At 36.1% G+C, this 23581-nt stretch overlaps 2 protein-coding genes across 2 annotated transcripts; both read right to left on the bottom strand.

Annotated features, from left to right (window-relative positions):
* Positions 1-1488: 1488 nt before the first annotated feature.
* On the bottom strand, positions 1489-2424 carry LOC114047196 (olfactory receptor 2D2-like). The gene has a single exon (XM_027868003.1). It carries the CDS (start codon positions 2422-2424, stop codon positions 1489-1491), a length of 936 nt encoding a protein of 311 aa, XP_027723804.1.
* Positions 2425-13356: 10932 nt separating this feature from the next.
* Positions 13357-14301, bottom strand: LOC114047195 (olfactory receptor 2D2-like). Its single transcript, XM_027868002.1, has one exon. The coding sequence runs from the start codon at positions 14299-14301 to the stop codon at positions 13357-13359; it is 945 nt and encodes a 314-aa protein (XP_027723803.1).
* Between the last annotated feature and the right edge of the window lie 9280 nt (positions 14302-23581).

The raw sequence follows: 23581 nt of genomic DNA, 5'->3' as shown, positions 1-23581 counted from the left end.
ATTTATAAGCAGGACTATAAAAACAACATTACCAGTGACTATGTGAAAAGAAAAAGATTTATTTAAAAATGGTGAATGCAGTGCAATTATAATGACCAAATAGCCTGAGAGAATAGCTAAGAAAATTTGCCTTCCTCCCCTAGTAGCACAATCACAGGACTACATCTTAGGGCTATTCCATGTACTATCCAACATGATTGTGATGTTAGTTGGTTTTGCTAAAAAGCTCCCCTCCCAACCCACTCACTTTGTTACAAAGGATTGCCCAAATGACAGAGGAAAAGGTACATTTAATCATAAATATAGGTCAGAGGTGTCAAATACAGAGTGCACAGGCCATTTGTGGCCTGGAACTTCCCAAATGCCACTAGAATGAGATTAAAGTATAATTGGGAAATATGTAATAAAATAAATACAAGTACAATGTTCTATTGTACTTGTTAACTGTTAACTGTTAACTGTACTTGTTAACAGTTAACTTTTCCTGTACTGTTCAATTATGTCTGACTCTTCATTACACTATTTGGGTTTTCTTCAAAAACATACTGGAGTGGTTTGCCATTTCCTTCTCCAGTTCATTTTCAGATGAGGAATTGAGGCAAATAGGGTTAAGAGACTTGCCCAGGATCACACAGCTAGTAATTGTCTGAGGGCAGATTTGAACTCATGAAAATGAGTTTTCCTGACTTCAGCCCAAGCATTCCATCTAATGCCCCAGTAAGCTGCTCGCAGGGATCCCTATGTATTAATAGTCCCCATTTTAATTTGACTTTGACATCACTGATGTAACTAGCATATGTGTATGTGTGTATACATATATATATATATACACATATATACTAACATATATAAACTAGCATATCTGTATACATATATGTACATATACCCACAGACATGTATATATATATACATATATGTACACACATATAAATATATATCAATAAAATAACAAAAAATACTGTATATTCAGCAGAAAACACATCCCTACAAATACAGTCATTCCATGAGAAAGTATAATGGCACTATAGCTTTACAAGTTCTGAACACTGCATTTCTATTAAAAACAATCAATATAAAGTTAGTTTTTTTTGTTTGTTTTGTGAGTGGATCACCTCCCAAAGGTAATCTGTTGAATCTTTTCTTATTCTTAGGAGTGCTTACTTCATATGTATCTCTGTCCCCAAAAGTTCAGTATAGGATATTCAATTGCTATGATAATGCCATGCTAATTAGACTATTTCTTAAGTGTTCCAGACTAGCATGATTCCACTCACATCTCCAGAGGGGTAAATTTATCATCTCTACATTTCTCCCTTTACTTCAGACCTAAGGCAGGTATATAATATGTAACCATACTATGTATCTATAACAATGTAAATATGTATCACTGCCTCCTAATCCTGATGATAAGAGTCCGGTTTTTCCAAGAGCTTAAAGACTAAGATTGGAAGAGTGAGATAATGTCATATTCAATGAGAGGTGAGAGAATCAGGTTCTGCACAATGGTCTCCTGTGGGCTGCATTCCAGAATGCCCTCTTCACATCTTTGTTCCTCAAGCTATATATAAGGGGATTAAGCATAGGGTTTATCACAGCATAGAATACAGATACCATCTTCCCTAGTTCCTGTGAAGACTTAGGTGTCATGTAGCTGATGATTGCTGATTCATAGAAAAGGATGACCACAATGAGATGGGAGCTACAGGTGGAGAAGGCTTTCAGTCTCCCAGAGACTGTCTTCATTTTGACCACAGACACTATGATAAATATATATGAGATCAGGATCAGAAGCATTGGTGTAACTATAATCACCACACCCACAAGGAAAATGACCATCTCTGTTCTGTGAGTGTCTGCAGATGCCACAACCAGAAGAGCTGGGGCCTCACAGAAGTAATGAGAAATTTTTTTGTTTCCCTGGTAAGGGAGGGTTAGTACAAATGTATTGTCCACCAAGGATACAACAAAGCCACTGCACCAGCACCCTAAGGCCATGAAAATACACATTCTCCATGTCATGATGAGGGGATAGTGCATGGGATCACAGATTGCCAAGTACCGGTCATAAGACATCACAGCTAATAAGGCACACTCTGTACATCCAAAGAACAGGAAGAGAAAAAGTTGAGCTGCACAGCCTATGAAAGAAATGAATTTCTTGCTAGATAACATGTGGATTAGGGTTTGGGGAACAGTGGTAGTTGAGAAGCAGAGGTCAGAAAAAGATAAGTTACAGAGGAAAAAATACATAGGTGTATGGAGCTGTGAGTCAAGCAGAATCAGGGATGTGAGAAGCAGGTTTCCAAGTATGGTGCCCAAGTAGACTGCCAGGAACAACACAAAGAGTAGCAGCCGAGTCGGAGGGTCATCAGAAAGTCCCAAGAGGAAGAATTCTGTCACCCAGGTCTGGTTGGTCTGGTTCATGTTCGCTTTCCTTCTTTACAAAGGAGTCCAGAGATATGGGTTGTTGAGATGTTGCCTAGAGAATCATAGAACCTAAGTTCAGGAAGGACCTTAAAAGTTACCTAGTGCAACCTTTAACCATCGCTAGCTTCCTTGATGTGTGGTAATTTAACATATCTATTGAAAGTAATGCCCTATATCACAAGGAACACATTCTATTTTGGAGACAGTAGTTTAAAAAATGCTTCCCTAAATTGAGCTAAAATCTTCTACCCTATATAGTCACTTCTGCTAAAACTCACAAATGTGTCCTAAAACACACCAAACTATAAAAAAATCACATGATCAAAAGAATGGGACTTATGCTTTTACTTGGGGTGGGGGGGAATACAGTTAGGGCTACAACACTCCAAACTTTCATCAGTTATATAAAAAAAATAGTAAACTAATAAAAACACAATAGCATAGTTTAAAATAACAATAGCATAAAATAAGCTAACAGTAGCATATATATGCTAAATGATCAAAATACAAAATACTACAATGTATAATGACAGTTTTTCTTTTTGCAAGTTTCTAAAAAGACTGTACCCTGGGCCATGGGTAGGAACATGGAAGGACTGGGGCAAAACGTGTGGGTGAGGGCCAGTACTTTACAATCCACTTGTCCTCCTGAAGCAGAAGATATAAAACTAACATGGTGCTTTACCTAGAAGTTTGTTTGAAAAAGACCTAGATTTTGCTAGCTGAAGTGTGTGCCAACATGGTTTTTGCAATTTATTTTGAAGTGATTGTTTTCTGTGTACTTGATGAAATTGTGCGTAAGCAAATGTGAAATTCTCAAATTGCTCCCTAATATAATACTTTGGATATGATAATTTCTGTGCATTGATCTCTCTTACATCCCCTAGAGCAACACAAACTAAATCCAATTCCAGAGCTCCAGAGGTCAAGAACTGAGCCCAATAATCTATATCTAGTCTGATTATCACACAATTCAATATATTTTAGCTGATTTGATCATCAATGATAAGACATTTAAGGGAGATATTTGCTAGATGCCTTTGAATCTCTTCTCAGGGCCAGACTTACTCTTGAAAACAAAATGGGTCAATAGTCTTCATATCTCTGACCTTGTCCATCACAGCATCATTCAAGCTATGCAGTTGATTAATATAGCCCCAGAGAGAAGTACGTGAGTTCTGAGATCAGTTTTCACTGGTATCCATGCCTAAAGTCTCTCTTCTCTCCAATTTGTCTTTCACACTGGCTATCAAAGTCATATTCCTAGAGGACCAGTCTGACCATATCTTCTGCTCAATAAATTCCAGTAGCTCCCTCAAATAGACATTCCAATATTTCTCACTTAAAATCCTTCACGACCAATTTCCACCTATGTTCCCAGGCTTGTTATATATTACCCTCCAACAGGAAATCGATGAGTAATCAGATTGTAGTTCTTGCTGTTCCTCACACATGATGTTCATCTCCCAGCTTCCATCTTTGCACAAAATATCTTCCATGCCAAGATTGCACTCCCTACTCTCCCGCATTTCTAAGAACCCTCAGATTTCCTCAAAACTTAGCTTAAATGCCACCTTTTACATGAAATGTACCTGAGAAAATTTGGGGGGCCCTGAAGAGGACAGCATTAGAGATCCATGCCAGCACCCAAACCTACAGGTGCACACTGAAACTTGCTGACATCCACCATAGTTGAATGGCCCAAGGATTGAACACATAATTTCTTCCTTGTTGATGTTATCTTTCTAATTCTAGTATGAGGTATGTTTGTTGTTTCCTGAGTGGTGCTAGGGGATTAACTCCCTTAGGAATCAGGGTTTGCCTATCTCTGGTCATACACCTGAAAATGATAATTCCATTTCGTACTAGCTATCATCACAAAATGAAAAGATGAAATGGGTCCCTCAATATCTTTCCCCCAACTCATGAAAGTGTGTACTTGTACAGTGTTCATAAAACCCATCTGCATTAGAAAAAGACATTCTGACATACAAGCCATTACCCCAACCTTATTCCATGTCGTTTCCTGAGAACCTAGTGTTGCTGAGGTGCGAAAGAGATTCAACAGGGAAGTCTCCTGTGCGGATTTATTTCCAAAGGAAAGCATTGGCAAATCAGATATGGTTGACAAAGGCTATTGAAACAAAGAGAAAAAGACATAAAAATTCTAAATCCAAATCTACGCAAAAAATCCCATATCTAAGCATGCATCTTTAAGTAACCCCTTAGGATTTCTCTCTTCTCTATCTATTACCTCACATTCTTACCTGAAAGACAGAAAACACTAGGAAAGGATCTCATAGTCAGAAAGATACTCCAAATAGGGAACATTGAACAGCTGTATGAAAAATAGCTGCTAGGTTAGGGAGATGGAAACTTCAGGTAACAAATACTAAAGCATTGAGTTTTCATCCAATCTTTATTCCTTGACAGGAACAGGGTTTGGAAGAGAAGGGGAAGAGTGATGAAGTGGATTAAATCCTCCCTTCCCCCAAACAAGTCTCCTTGGTGGTTCTGAGGAATTGCTTTATAAACAAGGACTGTTTCTATGAAGACAAACCTAGTTACATGGTCTGTAGTGTAGGGATGGTCTCTGGAGCATTTCACATGCTCCAGGGGATAGACCAGGAAGAGAATGTTTCTTTTCAGTGCAGTTCTTTCTTGGGTAGAAACAAGAAATACCTTTTATTCCAAGTAATTAAAATGTAAATCTTTAGCTCCAAACTTTCAATCTAGTCTTTTCTCCCATTCCATTCTCCCATTCCAACCTTCTCTTCAGCAATACTGGTAGTTGTATCAATGTGTGATTGAGTGTCCAGATGAGGAGCCTATACATTTTTGGCAAGCTTTAAGAAATGTGATTGTTAGCTTATGGGAAGAACATGTGAGATTTTTAGCCTTTATTTCTGGATTTGTTTTACCAAGAAATAAATGTCAGTTCAATGCTCAACAGCATATTAACTAATGGAATGTTATGACCCGAGTGCCTGGTTACGTTAAGATATTTTGAATCATAAGTTAGAAATGAAGTAGCTTAGACTTGGAGACACACAGGTCATCTAGATCAAATGAAAATATAAATCCTGTCTCCGTCTCTTACAAACTGGTCTGCTTTCCTTTTCCTTCACCTAATATTTCATATTCTGCCTTCATGCTTTTGCCTTTTGACTCTCCTCCATCCTTAAAATGACTCCTCATCAGATTTTGGAATCACTAGTTCTACTCCAGACTCAACTAAAGTGCTACCTCCATCAAGAGGTCTTCCTGATCATCCCTATTTGTTAGTAATCCCCGTATTAGTATGTATTTTTTTGCCATATATCCCTTAAGTATTTTTCTGTAAAATCTGAGAAGTTATATCCTCCTAGTATAATATCAGATCTTCAAGGACAGGCTACTCACATTTGTATTTCTATCTCCAATTCTTGCTTTGAATATTCTAGTTACTTCATCCATGCTTCTTGATTGACTGATTGACTCATACATGTTGATCCAGGCTATGCTTGAAGACCTTCAGTGATAGGAAATTCATCACTTTATGTGACAACTCAGTTAATCATTGAACATTATTGGATTTTGTTCTTATATTGAGCTAAAGTCTTCTTCCATGTGACTTTCACTTTATCAAAAGCTTCTGCATCTATTGATATGATCATATGATTTTTTTTACTTTTATTATTGATACAATCAACTATGTTAATAGTTTTCCTTATGTTAAACCATCCGTACATTGGTGGTATAAATTCCACTTGATCTTAATGTATAGTCTTTGTAACACATTGTTGTAACCTTTTAACTAGTACTTTATTTAGACTTCTTGCATCCATATTCATTAATGAAATTGATCTATAATTTTCTTTCTCTGTTTTTACTCTTCCTGATTTAAGTATCAGCGCCATATTTGTTTCAGAAAAAGAGTTTGGTATAATCCCTTCTTTGCCTCTTATTCAAGACAATTTATTTAATATTGGAATTAGTTGATCTTTAAAAGTTTAATAGAATTCACTTGTAACTTCATCTGGTCCTGGTGCTCTTTTTTCTTGGGAAGCTCATTAATGACCTATTTAATTTCTTACTCTAAAATAGGTCTATTTAGATATTCTATTTCCTCTTCTGTTAATCTAAGTAATTTTTATTTTTCTAAATATTTTTCCATTTCACTTCAATTGTTAAACTTATTGTCATTTAATTAGGCAAAAGAACTCCTTATAATTGCTTTAATTTCATCTTTGCTAGTATATTCACCCTTATCATTTTTTGACATTTAGTGATTTGGTTTTCTTCTCTCTTTTTTATCCAGGGGTCCTAGTTCTGCATTCTGCCATAGTGATCACTAGAGCAGAGTGAACAGGACTTACTTTGCTCCAGAGTAGCAACACTACAGTGCTACATGCTTCTTTTGACCACCTTATCTCACAGTCCCTCACAGGCCCACACCCCTCAACAATTTTCCCTAAGCTGCTATCCACAGGGTCTTTTCCATCTCATACCCCATTCCCAGCAGATATCTTCCTCCACAAGAGAAACTGGACTCTTAAGGAAATCAAGTTGCTCCCCTTCAGAGAATCCCCAAATTTTAAATTTTGTGACAACTCGGCAGTCATTTAGTCCAACCCATATCTAAAAAGAATTCATACTGTAACTTAACTGTCAAGTGGTCATTCAATCTCTGCTTGAAGACCAATTATTAGGTATGATTTAGTTGGAAAAGCTTCTGGGAGAAGTGAAATTGGGTAAAAAGAAAAGGACTTAAGCAAATAAGAGATGATAGTTGAGAATTAAAGATTTAACTAGGCATTTAGGGTTGAGATGGAAACACCTACAAGGAATTATCTTATTTTTTAAGTTGAAAAACTCAACCAGGATGGAGTGTAGAGGGGCAGCTAGATGGCTCAGTGGATAGAGCACCAGCCCTGAAGTCAGGAGGACCTGAGTTCAAATCCACCCTCAGACCAATCACTTGACACTTACTAGCTATGTGACCCTGGGCAAGTCACTTAACCCCAACTGACTTTGTAAAAAAAAAAGGAAGGAGTATAGAGTTAATTGCATAGTAACTTAAATCAAGGGTTCAGTGCTTGCATTTTTAGCCCAGCTGAGTGTCTATTATCTCTCTGATAAGGGTAGCCTCTCTTGGAGGAAAAATTGAGGGATTTAATGTCTACTTCTCCCTCCACATTGTTGGGAAGCATAAAATGGTGCCAAGTGAAAAGTGAGAGGAGAGGGGAGAAATATGGTGGAGAATGAGAGATAATCCTTTTCAGTTAATGTCTTTCATGCGCTAGAGCTTCCTTTAATTTGCTTCTCCATAGCACTCAACATGATTTCACCAAATTTTCCAGGGCTACTTTGTAGATAGAAATGTGGTAGATGCCATGAGGAATATTTTCTTAGATGTTTCATTGGTTCCGTGATCTCACTGATAGGAGAGGTTGGACTACCTACAAACATGCATGTTGCAACACATCCATAATGTTATCTTCTGCCACTCTTGACTCTTTCCCCCCAAAATAGTCTTCCATTAAGGAAAAGGTTGTTGTTGGAGGTGTATTCAATGTGCCATGGACTTCCTTTAGATCTCTGGACATTATGTGGATACCAATGCAATCATCAGTTTTTCCATTATTTATCCCTTGTTTTCACTACATAACTGACTCATTTCTTTTTCTGACCATATAACTCTTCAATGACATACTTTATAAGGATCCTTCTCTATATTCTTTCGTTGGCACTATTTTTCAGCCTACTCATATCAACCATGGGGAAAAAATTCCTAATAATTGCTTTGATTTCATCTACATTGGTGGTTAATTCACCCTTTTTGTTTTTAATAATGGTAATTTGGTTTTCTTTTTTCTTTCAAATTAACCAATGGTTTATCTATTTTATTGGGTTTTATGCATAAACCCAGCTCCTAGCTTTATTTATTAGTTCAATCACTTTCTTACTTTCAATTTTATTAATCTGTACTTTGTTTTTCAGTTTTTTGAAATTGGTGTTTAATTGAGGGGTTTTAATTTTGTTCTTTTTCTAGTTTTTTTTTTGTTACCTGTTCAATTTATTGATCTGCTCTTTCTCTATTTTATTGATTTGGAGATATAAAATTTTGCCCAAGTATGTTTTCACTGCATCCTATAAATTTTGGTGTGTTGTCTCATTCTTGGCATTCTCTTTAATGAATCGTTTATTGTTTACTTGATTTGTTCTTTGGCCCACTCATTTTTATGATTAGATTATTTAGTTTCCAATTAACTTTTGATCTGTATTTCTGTGTCCCTTTATTGACACAGATTTATTGCATTAATATTTGAAAAGGAGGTATTAAAATTTTCTGCATTTGGTTGTGAGGTTTTTAATGCCATAGTACAGTCATTTTTTGTGAAGGTGCCATTCTCATCTGGGAAAAGGGTATATTCCTTTCTATTCCTATTCAGTTTCATCCAGATGTCTATCATATCTAACTTTCTAAAATTCTATTCATCTCTTCAACATCTTTCTTATTTACTTTTTTGTTAGATTTATCTAGTTCTGAGAGGGGAAAGTTCCAGTGTCCTACTAGTATAGTTTTACCATCTATTTCTTCCTGTAACTCATTTGATATTTCCTTTAAGAATCTGGATGCTATACCATTTAGTGCATATGTACTTAGCATTGATATTACTTCATTGTCTATGGCACCTTTTAGCATAATGCAGTTTCCTCCTTTATCTCTTCTAATTAGATCTATATTTGCTTTTCCTTTTTCTGAAATCATGATTGCTACCAATGTTGGGTTTTTTTTTTTAAACTTCAGCTGAAGCATAATAGATTCTGATGCAGTCTTGTATTTTTAGTCTGTATGCCTCTCTGTTTCAAGGGTATTTCTTGTAAACAACTCACTATCAGGTTCTTGTTTTTTGTCCATTTTGCTAGTAACTTCTGTTTTGTGGGTGAGTTCATCCCATTCATAGTTCATGGTTTTGGTTCATAGCTCACATGATTATTAACTGTATATTTCCCTCCCTTCTATTTTTTTGGCCTTGTTTAAAGGATAGAGAGAAATACACATCTAGTGATTATAGCTTTGAATGTGAATGAGATGAACTCACTCTTAAAGCAGAAATGAGCCAAAATCAGACAATATGTTGTTGACAAGAAACACACTTAAAAATGAGAGACATATATAGATTAAAATAAAGGGCTGGCGTAGAATTTATTATGCTTCAACTGATGGAAGAAAAGCAGGATTAGCAATCATGATCTCAGACAAAGTTAAAGTAAAATGGATTTTATTAAAACATAAATATGGAAACCACATGATATTAATAGGTACCATAGATACTGAAGTAATATCTATAGTAAAACTATTTGCACCAAATGCTGTAGTATCCACATTTTAAAGGAAAAGCTAAATAAATTACAATTGGAAATAGCAAAATGATAATATTAGGGGGGCTTCAACTTTTTCCTCTCAGAATTCTATAAGTCTAACCAAAAAATAAATCACATAAATCAAGGAGGGGAAAATAATCTCAGATAAGCTGGATATGATCGATATCTAGAGGGAATTAAATGAGAATTGAAAGGATTATACCTTTTTTTGCCCCCATACATGGTACCTTTACAAAAAATGACCATATATTAGGACACAAAATTGTTATGATTAAATGCAGAAAAGCAGAAATATTGAATGGATCTCTTTGAGATCATAACACAAAAAAATATGTTTAATAAGAGACCATGGAAATACAGATTAAAAATTAATTGAAGGGGGCAGTTAGGTGGCTCAGTGGATAGAGCACCAGCCCTGGGTTCAGGAGGACCTGAGTTCAAATCCAGCCTCAGACACATAACACTTACTAGCTGTGTGGTCCTGGGCAACTCACTTAACCCCATTGCCTAGCCAAAAAAAAATTAATTGGAGGCTAAAATAATCTAATCTTAAATGATGAATTGGTCAAAGAACAAGTCTCAAAAACAATAAATAATTTTTTGAGGAGACTAATAATAATGAGACAGTATACCAAAATCTATGGGTTGCAACAAAAGCAGTAATTAGAGGAAAATTTGTATCTCTAAATACTCATATATAAAATTGAGAAAGAGCAGATTAATGATTTGGGTATGCAATTAAAGAAATTAGAAAAAAAACAAGTTAAAAATCCTCAATTAAACATCAAGTTGGCACTCCTTAAAATTAAGGGAGAGATTAATAAAAATGAACATAAGAAACCCATTAAATTAAAAAATAAAACTAGGAGTTTGTTTTATGAGAAAAAAACAATAAAATAGATAAACTATTGGTTAACATGATGAGAGACAGAGAGAAGAAAAACAAATCAATAGTATCAAAAAAAAGGATGAATATACCAGTAATGAAAATGAAATCAATGCAATTATTAGTAGTTATTTTGCCCAATTATATGCCAATAAATTTGACAGTTTAAGTTAAATAGAAAAATATTTACAAAAATATAAACTGCCTAGATTCACAGAAGAGGAAATAAAATATTTAAATAAACTTATTTTTTTAAAAAAATTAAATGGGTCATAAATGAACTTCTTAAATAAAAAGCATCAAAACCAGTTGGATTTAAAATTGAATTCTACCAAACACTTAAAGATGAACTAATTCCAATATTAAACAAATTATTTGGAATAATAGGCAAAGAATGAGTCCTACCAAGCCCCTTTTATGAAACAAATATGGTGCTGATATCCAAATCAGGAAGACCAAAATCAGAAAAAGAAAATTATAGACAAATTTCACTAATGAATATGGATGCAAAAATCCTAAATAAAATACTAGCTTGCAGGTTACAATAATGTATCACAAAGAGTATACATTGTGACCAAGGAGGATTTATACCAATGATTCAGGGATGGTTTAACAAAAGGGGAAATATTAACACAATTGATTAAATCAGTAACAAAAGTAATAAAATCATATGATTATAGCAATAGATACTAAAATACTTTTTGACAAAATACAATGCTCATTCCAATTAAAAACACTCAAAAGCATTGGCATAAATGGATTTTTCCTTAAAAATGTAAGAAAAATCTACTTAAAATCACCAGCAAGCATAATTTGTATTGGAGATAAACTAGTAGCCTTCTCATAAGATAAAGAGAAAAACAAGGATGCCCATTATCACCAATATTATTCAAGAGCATTAGAAATGCTAACAATAGCAATAAGAGAAGAAAAAGAAATTGAAGCAATCAAAACGGGCAATGAGGTAATAAATTTATGTCTTTTTGCAGACGATATGATGATATACTTGAAAAATCCTAGACATTCAACTAAAAAGCTAGTTGAAATAATAATTTTAACTAAGTAGCAGTATATAAAATATACCTACAAAAATCATCAGCATTTCTATATATTAAAAACAAAATTCTGCGAGACGGGAAACTAAAAAATAGCCCATTTAGAGCAATGAAAGACAGCATAAAATGCCTGGAATTATATTCACCAAGACAAACCCAGGAAACACGTGAACATAATTATAAAACACTTTTTATACAAATAAATTTAGCTTTAAATAATTGGAGAAATATTAATTGCGAATGGGTGGACAGAGCCAATAAAATAAAAAAGACAATTCTTTCTAATTAAATCTACTTGCTCAATGCCATACCACTTAAATTACCAAAAAATTATTTAATGAGCTAGAAAAAAATAATAACAAAATTCATTTAGAAGAACAAAAGTTCAAGAATATCAAAGGAACTAATGAAAAAAATGTAAAGGAAGGAAGTTTAGCTGTAGCAGAGCTTAAACTACATTAAAAGGTGGTAATGATTAAAACTATCTGGTACTGGCTAAAATCACATGAAATCTTACCTCAAATTATTAATAAAAAGAGAAATATAAACTATTTAAAACTGATATATTCAGTGCTATTATAATGACCAAATAGCACCAGATAAGAGCTGAGAAATTTTGTTTTCCTCCCTAAGTAGCACAAGCACAACACTATAGTTTAGGAATTCGCCATGTACTATCCAACAAGGTTGTGATATTGACTGGTTTTCCTAAACAGCTTCTCCCCCAATCCCCCTCCCACTTTTTTAAAAGGAGTTGCCAAATTGGTAAGGGAAAAGGGACTTATAACCAGAAATGGAGGTTAGAGATGTTAAGCACACAATCCATAGGGATTTGTGCCCCCCCAAATACTCGAAAATGCATCTAGAATTAGGGTAAACAATAATTGAGAAATATTCAATTAAATAAATAAAAATGCAATAAAACCTGTTTAATATTACATTTTAAAGCTAAGTTAAAAAGCTTCCCATAAGAATACTTATGTATTGAATTAATGGCCCGCATTTCAATTTGAGTTTGACAGCATTGATATAGGTAATTTATATACATTGATATAAAATGACAAGAAAAGAAAACTGTATCCAATAGAAAACACAGACCTACAAATATAGTCTTTTCATCAGCAAATATAATGGTACTATAACTTTACACATTTTGAACACTGTATTTCGATTAATAGTAATCAATTAGAAGCTACTACTTTTTGTTTAGTTTTTCTGTGAGTGGATCTTCCTATCAGTCTCCCAAAGACTTAACTACCTCTGCTTATTCTTAAGAATACTTACTTCATATTTGTCACTGTCCCCTAAAGTCCAACGCAGAATATTCAATGGTTTTGATACTGCCATACTAATTAGACTATTCCTTATGTCCTCCAAATTAGTATCATTCCACACAAGTCTCCGGAGAGGTAAATGTATCATCTCTACTTCTCTCTCTCTTCACTTCAGACATATGCTGGGTGTGCAATATGTAACAACCTCATGTATGATTACATAGCAATACAAACATGTATTGCTGCCTTCTGATTCTAGTCATAAGAGGCCAGTTTTTCCAGGAGGTTAAAGATTAAGATGAGAAGAGACAGATAATGTCAAATTCAATGACAGGTGAGAGGATCAGGTTCTACAGAATGGTGTCCTGTTGACTGCATTCCTGAATGCTCTCTTCACATCTTTGTTCCTCAGGCTATATATGAGGGGGTTGAGCATAGGGTTCATGACCGCATAAAACACAGATATTATCTTCCCTAGCTCCTGTGAAGACTTAGGTGTCATATAGTTAATGATTGCTCCTCCATAAAAAAGGATGACCACAATGAGATGGGAGCCACAGGTAGAGAAAGCCTTGAGTCTCCCTGAGGTTGTCTTCATTTTGATGATAGAAATTATGATACACACATATGACACCAGGATCAGGGACAGAGGTGTAACTATAATCACTACACCCATGAAGAAAATGATTAACTCTGTTTTGTGAGTGTCTGCAGAAGCCAAAACCAGAACGGCTGGGGACTCACAGAAGAAATGAGCAATCTGATTGTCTCCCTGATAAGGGAGGCTAAGTATGAATGTACTGTCCACCAAGGATGCAACAAGGCCACTGAACCAGCATCCTATGGCCAAAAGGGCACACACCCTCCATGTCATGATGAGGGTATAGTGCATGGGGTCACAGATTGCCAAGTACCGGTCATAGGACATCACACCCAATAAAGCACACTGTGTAGATCCAAAGAACAGGAAGAGAAGAACTTGAGCTGCACAGCCTGTGAAAGAAATTAATTTTGTTCCAGATAACATGTGGATTAGGGCTTGGGGAACAGTGGTGGTTGAGAAGCAGAGGTCAGACAGAGATAAATTACACAGGAAGAAATACATGGGTGTATGGAGCTGTGAGTCAAACAGAACCAGGGATATAAAGAGCAGGTTTCCAAGTATAGTGCTGAAGTAGACTACCAGGAACAACACAAAGAGCAGCAGCTGAGTCTGAGGGTCATCAGACAGACCTAAAAGGAAGAATTCTGTCACCCAGGTCTGGTTGGTCTGGTTGGTCTGGTACATGTTCGCTTTGCCGCTTTATAAAGGGGTCAAGAGATATGGAATGTCAAGATGTGGCCTAGAGAATCATAGAACCATACTTGGGAAGTATGTCAAAAGTTTTCTAGTGCTACCTTAAATGATTAATAGCCACTTTGATGTGTGGTCATTTAATATATCCATTGAAAGTTGTGCGCTGAGCTATCTCTAGTCATCCTGGTGAGGATCTGGCCACTGGACCCAGATGGCTCTGGAGGAAAAAGAGGCTGATGACTTTGCACAGTGCTCATTCACTCAACACAATGTCAGCTGTAAGTCATATCATCATCTCCCTGATATCACGGTCCTCTTTGAGAACAAAAGACAAACACAACAACCTGAAAGTAATGTCCTACATCACAAGAAATTCCTTCTATGTTGGACAGCACTGTTAAAAAATGGTTCCTCAGATTGAGCTGAAATTTTCCACTCTCTATTACCAGTTCTGTTAATGCTGACAAATGTGTTCTAAATAACACCAAACTGTGCAAAATCATACAATTAAAAGCATAGAACTTGTGGGGCAAATAGGTTTAGGGCCACAAAACTCAAGAATTTCAACTGTGACATAAAAAGATATGAAACAAATAAGAATAATAGCATAGTTTTACAGAAATTTAATGCTTAAAATACATAAATGCTACAATAAATATTGCTGGTATTTGTGTCCACAGTTGCTGCTCAGCTTGTGCCCTGGATCCAACAGGTTTGCAAATTTGAATTCAGAGGCAAAGGACCATGGGCAGGAAGGTAGAAGAGTTGGGGTAAAGTGTGTAGGTGATGACCAGCCCTTTTCCATCCATAGCTCCTCCTATACCAGAAGATATACAATTAATGTGACACTTTACCTGGAAGTATGCTTGAAAAAGACCTGGAGTTTACTTGCTGAAATAAGTGTCAGAAGGGTTATACTTCCCAAGTTACTGTGAAGTGGTTCAGTTTTCTCTGTTCTTTAATGAAATTTGCATAAATAAATGCAACATTATCAAATTATCCCCAAATATAGTAATTATTTTGGAATAAAATCACATTTTGCAAACAAGTGCCTTAGTACAAAGGACTATACTGTAATTTCCATTCATTGATCTCTACAATATCCTCTAACGCAGCACAAACAAAATCTAACCCCTTGAACAAGGGCTAAAGAACTGAACCCAAGACTCCATATGTAGTCTGGCTATCACACAGTTCAATATATCTTTTAGTTCATTTGATCATCAATAAAACTATATTTAACATAGTCTAAAATTGTATGAGTTCTAATTACCTACAGTGGTATACATTTATATTAAGCTTATTACTTAATGCAATAGCTAGTCTTGAGTTATTTCTCCCATGAACTTTCTCTCATTAATGCCAAGTTGAATCTTACCAACTCCATATTTTTGCAGATCATTAAAAAATAAAGTGAAAGACTTCATATTTAGCCTTCTTAATATTCATCTTGTATCACCTTATTATCTCTTCCCCATGCAAGTACAGTGGCCTATGGAAAAAACTGGAAAGATAGCTCCATTAAATACACTGCACTTATATAAGGGCCTGTTCCCATTTAAAATTTTTAGCCTTGCTGGCCAATTTATGCATGTGACTGTAGTCTTTGTCATCCTGCTATGTTATATGTCTGAATTCTTTTAGCAATAGCCTTTTATCTCTCTGTCACCTATTCTCTTACATAGCATTTCTCATTCATATGTGGTCCCACAAAAAGGTTTCCATCTAATTATTTCCATTACATTTTTATTCACCCTAAGTTTCTCTCCTTTGTCTTTGATTTGGTCTTATATAAGACACAGTATTCTATATTTTTCCTAAGGAGATCATGAAATGATGGATAAAATACTTTTCTATTTCTAAGATGCTACATAAAGGAAAATGCAAGCATTGCCTGAAGTGAAGAACACCTGACTGACAAATACCTCATACAAACAAATGTCTTGATGCTCCTTTTTTCCTCTTTCCCTTCAACCACCATGATATCCTTCCTGTGACTCACTCAAAACAGGAAACAAAATGGCCTGGGCTGAGAGCAAGCCTGATGGTCGGTATAGGGAATCATATCTCTTCCCAAGACTTCCTTTTGAACTCTATGCAAATTCCACAGTTCCCAATTTCCTTTGGAAATTCACTATCACATATCAGGTACTTTCAATGCAGATAGCCTTGCTTACAAATAAAATGAGCATAAGTTTTTGTGAAGTCCTTTCCTCTTTCCTATCCAATCAAATACTTTTCCAGTTATCCAATGGATCACTCTCTCTGTCTCTCTCTGTGTTTCTCTCTCTCTCTCTGTCTCTCCCCTTCTCTGTCTTGTTTCCTCCTCCTCTTCTTCCTTCTGTCCACTTCCCTCTCCTCCTGCTCTCTCTTTTCCTCTCCATTTTCTCTTCTTCTCTTTCTTCTTCCCCTTCTTCCTCTCTTCTTTCTTTCTCTTCATCCTCCTCTCTACACCAGTCTCTCATTCCAAATACTATATCTAATCCAAAACTAATTTCCAAGAAGCTTTTGGGGAATAGAGGAGTTTTTGTGATATCCAGGTACAGGAAAACCATGACATTTTGAAGCAAAGTTAGAAAGAGAAATAAATGTCATCAAGATCTAAATCACTTGAAAGAAGAAAATCCTTTCAAAAGTTTCAAAAACATTATGTACATGTGTGTATTTCCCCATTTTATTCTAATTCAATCAGCATTTTCTCTAGCACTTCTATTCAATAGAAAGGATAAATAATTATTGTCTGATTTTAACATGTTGTATAGACTTATTATTTGTAACAATGATTCTACTATATCTCATTATACATGTCCCATATCGAAACAAAAATTTTGTAAGTACCTATGTATAGCATTATTATATTATTTTTGGTACTAAGTATAATAATAATAGACTTTATAACAATAATAATAGATTATATTTGACACAAGTACCAAGTGGAATATTATTTTTATTGGGCATTGACTGCTTAATTACATATGACTTTTTAATGAAATTATTTAATACAATATATTTGTGAATGAGAATCTACTTGAAAAGCTGGTGCCACCAAGTTTTAGACACCATTAATGAAATTGATGGATATATCACTTGAAGTGGGGTAGGAAGAAGGTCTCTAGGGAGAAATCATGAAGAGTGAAATGAATTAATGATATGGGTGGAGTTGGGATTGTCAAGACCATATACAACTGTGTAAAGAGAAGAGAACTTCGATGAACTCTGGCACACTAACAGTAACAGAAAATTCAAATATTCATAACCAGGTACAACCCAGAGCCCAATTTAGAAATATTCTATTAAAAGTAGATATTATTCATGAGTATTTGGAAATAACACGTGACCTTTCTTCATAAATATTCTACTTTGCAAAATAATTTTTAAAAATTGGACCCCTAATTATTAAACCATAATGAGGTTCAACTATTTAAACTTCTCATCACATTCTAAAAAGATAAATGGGACGGGGCATTTATAGGAAAAGTGTCAAGGAGTTAGAAGTCCAGGGTTTCCATTCTGATTCTTCCCTAGAATTATCCCCTCCATACTTCAGCTCTCACCATCTTCTCTCCCCGTTTATTCGTGTGACCAACTTGACCATACCATGTTCAGGTTCAGGGATCCATAGGATCGAGGAGAAAGTAAGCCCCCAATTTCTCCTGTCTCTTTGCAGAGATGTGAAGAAGCATTATGTAGAGTAAATACCTGGCATTAAAGAATCTCAGAATGGGGTGGAAATGCAGGGTTCATTTGGGTCAATCCATAATTAAATAGAAATACTCTCTACAACCTCTCCAAAAAGGCTCAGTGACATTCAGTGATGTGTCAATCCCTCCTCCCTCAGGTAGTTCATTCTACATTTGGACATCTCTAATTGGTAGAGAGTTTTCCTATATCATTAACAGAAATCCCCTTCTCTGCAACTTTCACTCTTTACTTTTACATCTGGTTTCTGGAGTGAAGGAAAAAATTCCTAATCCCACTTCCATGTTAAAAATCCTAATTCCTCTTCCACATTGAAAACCTTAACAACAGCAATCATGTCCAACTGGAATTGAAGTCTTCTCTACATTTAAAATATCACCAAATGCTTTAAAGCAATCCACAAATGGCATGGCTACAAGCCTCCCAGTCCCCATCATCCTGGCTGCCATCCTCTGGGCATGCTCTAGTTCATTATGTCCCTAAATTGTGGTACCTAAAACTGTATACATTTACATGGAGTAATCAGACCAAGTAATAAACCTACAAGAAATTATTCTCTCTTGCTCCACTGCTGCCAGTCTAACAACCTTATCAGAAAGAAAAATCAAGTGAACCTGTAGTTATTTGTTATCGATGAAAGTCTATTAGTTTTTACTTATCATTGCTAATCTTTTAAGTGCTTACAACCCACCATGCTAATAATATCTGAAAACATTTGTTATTGGTAGAGTTCCAAGAGATACCTGTCAATAGAGAAGTGTCTTCAGAAAAGGCAACTTCTGCCGTAGCCCTTTCCTCAGGATTTTGCCTCTTTTGACTCCCATCTTTTTTAAGGACATAAATAATCCAAAGCCCTCAAAGGAGATTCTCAGGATTCACCATGAAAGGTTTTGAGTTCCTCAACAAGGAAAAGCTTATGAGTTCTAAATAAAAACATTGAGGTCTTGAGGGAGTAGAGGACTGTGGTTCTGACCAGTGGATAATGGTGAGAGAATTAGCATTTCACTGAAGTAACAAGTTCTGCTCTGATGCACTGCGCTGGGAGATAGCCAGTAGATATTAACCAGCCTGGGAAGGGTTGCTACTTTGGGTGTTTGGGTCCCAGAATAGTGACAGGATTCTTTTCTGGTTTCTATAAGTTAACATGAGGCAACACAATTTGTTGTTTTCTATCATTCTCTAAGGATATGGTGCTAGGAAGATGTTAACCCAGGTGTCCTTGAGCCTCTTCTCAGATACAAGCTTGTTCCTGCAAATACATTATCTCAAGGGTCCTATGTGTCTCTCACCTTGTCCATCACTCATGTCAGTAGAGCTGTACAGCTGATAGATATGGTCCCAGAGAGAGGTACAAGAGTTTAGAAATCAGCGTTGTGTTTAATCAGTTTTCTTGAACCATCTCTGTCCTTTCCAATTCACTCTTCACATTACTGTCAAATTGATACTCCTTGAGCATGAGACTGACCAAGTCATCTGCTCAATAAATTCCAGTGGCTCCCTCAAATAGGCATTGCTCTGTTTCTCATTCACAACCCATTCACAGCCTCTCAGAGACATACATTGCTCTCCAGCTTGAAATTTATGGTCAAGCAAAACTGTTTTTTCTTGTTATTCTTTCTTTATACCTGGCACTCATCTCTCCACACCAACTTTTGCACAGACTATCTCCCATGCCAAGAATGTACTTCCTCCTCTGCTGTGCTAGATGCCTTCACATCTTAGCTCAAATGCCACCTCTTACATGAAGCCTTCTTTAAACCCATCCAGGGGCTAGGCCCCCTTCCCAAAAACCCACAATCACATTGTAATTTTGGTTAAGCTTTTGTGTATGCTTGTATGGATACATGTTATTTCTCTCAATAGAAGATAGTATATATGTTTCTTGAAGACAGAGACTTTATTAGATTTGCCTGCCCCCATGTGGAATTCATTTGTTCCCCAGTCCATAACCAGAGGAAATGCAAATTTAATAATATACAGATATTGAAATGAACATAGGGTTTGAAGAGTCATAGCTAATCTCAAGGAAGTTAGTCATGGTCACCTAGAGAGGACTGCTTTAAAAGGTCATGCTGCCACCCAAACACATTTGCCTTAGAGAAATTCATTATTTGGTATAAACCTTATGCCCAAATTCAAGGCAGGCAAATTTTTGAGGACTTAGCGCTGGTGATGGGAGAAATAGGTCCAGTAGGAAAATCTTCTGGATGGAACTATTTCCAAAGTAAAACACTGGGCAACCAAATACGGTGAACAAGGGATATTGAAACAAAAGGACAGAAATAGAAATGTTCTGAGTCCAAATCTACTCAAAAAATCTTTCAGTTCTAACTGTGCAACTTTTAATAACCCCTTACTATTTACCCCTTTTCTACATATAACCTCATTTTCTCACCTGGAAGACAAAAAACACTAGGAATGCATCATACAGCCAGGAAAGGTACTCCAAACGTGGAAAATAGAATAGATGCATGAGAAGTAACTATTAGGTTAGGGAGATGAAAACATCAGGTAACATACTAGAGCAGAGAGTTCTCATCCAATCTTTGTTCATTGTCAGGAGAAGGAGCTGGAGGAGAAGGGGAAGAGCGATGAAGTGGATTAAATCCTCCCTTCCCACAAACAAGTCTCCTTGGTGGTTCTGAGGAATTGCTTCAAAACAAAGACTGTTTCCTTGAGGATAAATCTAGTAAAATGGTCTGGAGTGTGGGGATGGTCTCTGGAGTATCTCACATACTCTAGAGGATTCCTAAGTCATTAGGATAGATCTGGAAGTGAATGTGGTTTTGCCACATAGTTCTCCCTCAGGTGGACACAAGAAGTACTCTTTAGGGGAAGTAATTAAAATACAAATCTTCTGCTCCAAACATTCAATCTACTCTTTTCTCCAAGTCCCATATTCTCTTTGGTAATGTGGGTAGTTGCATCAATGTGTGACTGAGTGCCCAGAAGTGAGGCCTATTCATTTCTTTGTCATCATGTAAGAAATGTGTTTATTGGCTTATGAGGAGAACCTGTGAGATCCTTATCCTTTATTTCTAGGTTTGTTTCTACCAAGAAATGAATGTCAGTTTAGTGTTCAAAAATCATATTAACTGATGGAATGTTATGACCTGAGAGCCTGGTTATATTAAGATTTTTTTAATTACAAGTTAGAAATGAAGTATCAGGGCAGCTAGGTGGCACAGTGGATAGAGCACCAGCCCTGGATTCAGGAGGACCTGAGTTCAAATTTGGCCTCAGACACATAACACTTACTAGCTATGTGATCCGGGGAAAAACTCTAACCCCAATGCCCGGCCAAAAAAAAAAAAAAAAAAAGAAATGAAGTATCTCAGACTTGGGACCACACAGATCAACTAGACCAAATCAAGATATACAACCTGTCTACATCTCTTACAAGCTAGCCTGCTTCCCTTTCCTTTCACCTAATATTTCATATTCTGCCTTCTTGCTTTTGCACAGACTCTCCTCCATGCTTAAAATGATTCCTCATCATATTTTGGAATCACTAGTTTCCTTCCAGAGTCAACTAAAGGGCTACCTCCATCAAGAGGTCTTCCTGATCATCCCTATTTGTTAGGAATCACCATATTAATATGCATTTTTGTGATATCCTGCAAGTATTTATCTATAAAATCTGAGAAGTCATGTCCTCCTAGTATAATGTTAGCTCCTCAAGGACAGGCTACTCACATTTGTGTTTCTCTGCCCAGTTCTTAGTACAGTGCTTAACATATTCTAGTTACTTTATAAATTATTATTTATTTATTAAATTATTGATTAACTGACTGACTGACATCCAGGCTATGCTTAAAGACCTTCAGTGATGGGAAACGTATCACCTCCTGTGACAACACAGTTCATTATTAAACAACTCTAATTATTATTAGGAAGTTTTTGGTCTCATATTGAGCTAAAGTCTACTTCTATGTAACTTTTACCCTAGTTCTGTATTCTGGCAGAGTGATCACTAATGCAGAGTTAGAAGGACTTACTTTGTTCCAGGGCAGCAACACTGCAGTGCTACATGCTTCTTCTAAGCACCTTACCTCACAGTCCTCCACAGGCCCACACCACTAGACAATTCTCCCCAATCTGCCTCCCACAGAGTCTTTTCCATTTCCTACCCCTTTCCCAGGACATAGCTTTTCCTCCAGAAGGAGATATTGGACTCTCTGATAGAGAAGTTCAGAGAGTCCCAAAATTATAAAGTTTTAAGACACCTCAGCAATCCAACAAATACCTGAAAGTAATTTCTACTATAACTTAAGTGTCAAGTCTTCATTCATTCTCTGTTTGAAGAGCAACTAATAGGTACGGTTTAATGCAAAAAGCTTATGGTGGGAGTGAGATTGGCTAAAAGGGAAAGGATAAGCAATTAAGAGATGATAATTGAGAATATAAGATTTAACTAAGTGTTTGCAATTGAAATGGAAATACCTACAAGGAGTTCCTGTTTGTTTGTTTTTTTTTTTAAGTTGAAATCTCAACCAATGTGGAGTCTGGAGGTAATTGTATAGTGACTTAAATCAAGGGTGCAATGTTCCTATTTCTAGCCCAGCTGAGTCTATCATCTCTCTTGTAAGGGCAGTCAGATCTTCCTCTTGGAGGAGAAATTGAAGGGATCTGATGTCTACTTCTCCCTCCAGGTTGTTAGGGAATATGAAATGTCTCTAAACAAAATGGAAGTGAAGGGACAATGGAGAAATATGGTGGAGGATGACAGATTTGATCCTTGTCAGACTGCAACAGTCTTCTGTTCCATAGACAATGTCTTTCTTTAGCTAGTGCTCACTTTCAATGGCTTTTCCATACTACTCAGCAAGCATTCACCAAGCTATCCAGGGCTATTATGTGGATAGGTGTGTGGTAGATGCCATGAGGGATATCTATTTTGGTATTCTGATGGTTCTGTGATCTCACTGATGGGGGAAGGGAAGACTATCCACAATTGTGCGTATTGCAACACATTCATACCTTCTCATCTTCTGCCACTTGACTATATTCTCCCCAAAATCTTCTATTAAGAAAGGGGTTAGTGGAGAAAGTGTCTGTAATGTACCAGAGGCTTCCTTTAGATCTCTCAACATTATGTGGATACCAATGCAGTCATCAGTCTTTCCATTAGTTACCTCTTATTTTTACTACATCACTGACATTTCTTTTTCTGACCACAAAACTCTATAATGACATACTTTATAATGTTGCTCCTCTGCATTTCTTCATGGGTACTATTTTTCAGCATATTCACATCTCCCATTTGCTTCTTCATTGACTTTTTAGAGACCTGAAATATCAAGTCTTCAAAGACTGTGTGTTATTCCAGGACTGACATGAAATATATTGATGTTAAAAAGATGAGCCTTTAAGGGGCAGCTAAGTGGCACAGTGGATAGAGTTCTGGCCTTGGAGTCAGGAAGACCTGAGTTCAAATCTGGTCTCAGACATTTGACACTTACTAGCTGTGTGACCCCAGGCAAGTCACTTAACCCTGATTGCCTCACCAAAAAGCAAAAAAACCATCTATTAATGAACTTTATATAATTTTGACATATATATAGGAGATACC

The sequence above is a fragment of the Vombatus ursinus genome, unplaced genomic scaffold, assembly GCF_900497805.2.
Source record: "Vombatus ursinus unplaced genomic scaffold, bare-nosed wombat genome assembly UNPS02014786.1, whole genome shotgun sequence".
NCBI classification, from domain to species: Eukaryota; Metazoa; Chordata; class Mammalia; order Diprotodontia; family Vombatidae; genus Vombatus; species Vombatus ursinus.
Note: the sequence above shows the minus strand (reverse complement) of the source record. Positions and strands in the feature narration are given on the sequence as shown.

Bases quoted from the DNA above. Each gene is read 5' to 3' on its own strand.
- LOC114047196 (XM_027868003.1), bottom strand. From the start codon at position 2,424: ATGAACCAGACCAACCAGACCTGGGTGACAGAATTCTTCCTCTTGGGA.
- LOC114047195 (XM_027868002.1), bottom strand. From the start codon at position 14,301: ATGTACCAGACCAACCAGACCAACCAGACCTGGGTGACAGAATTCTTC.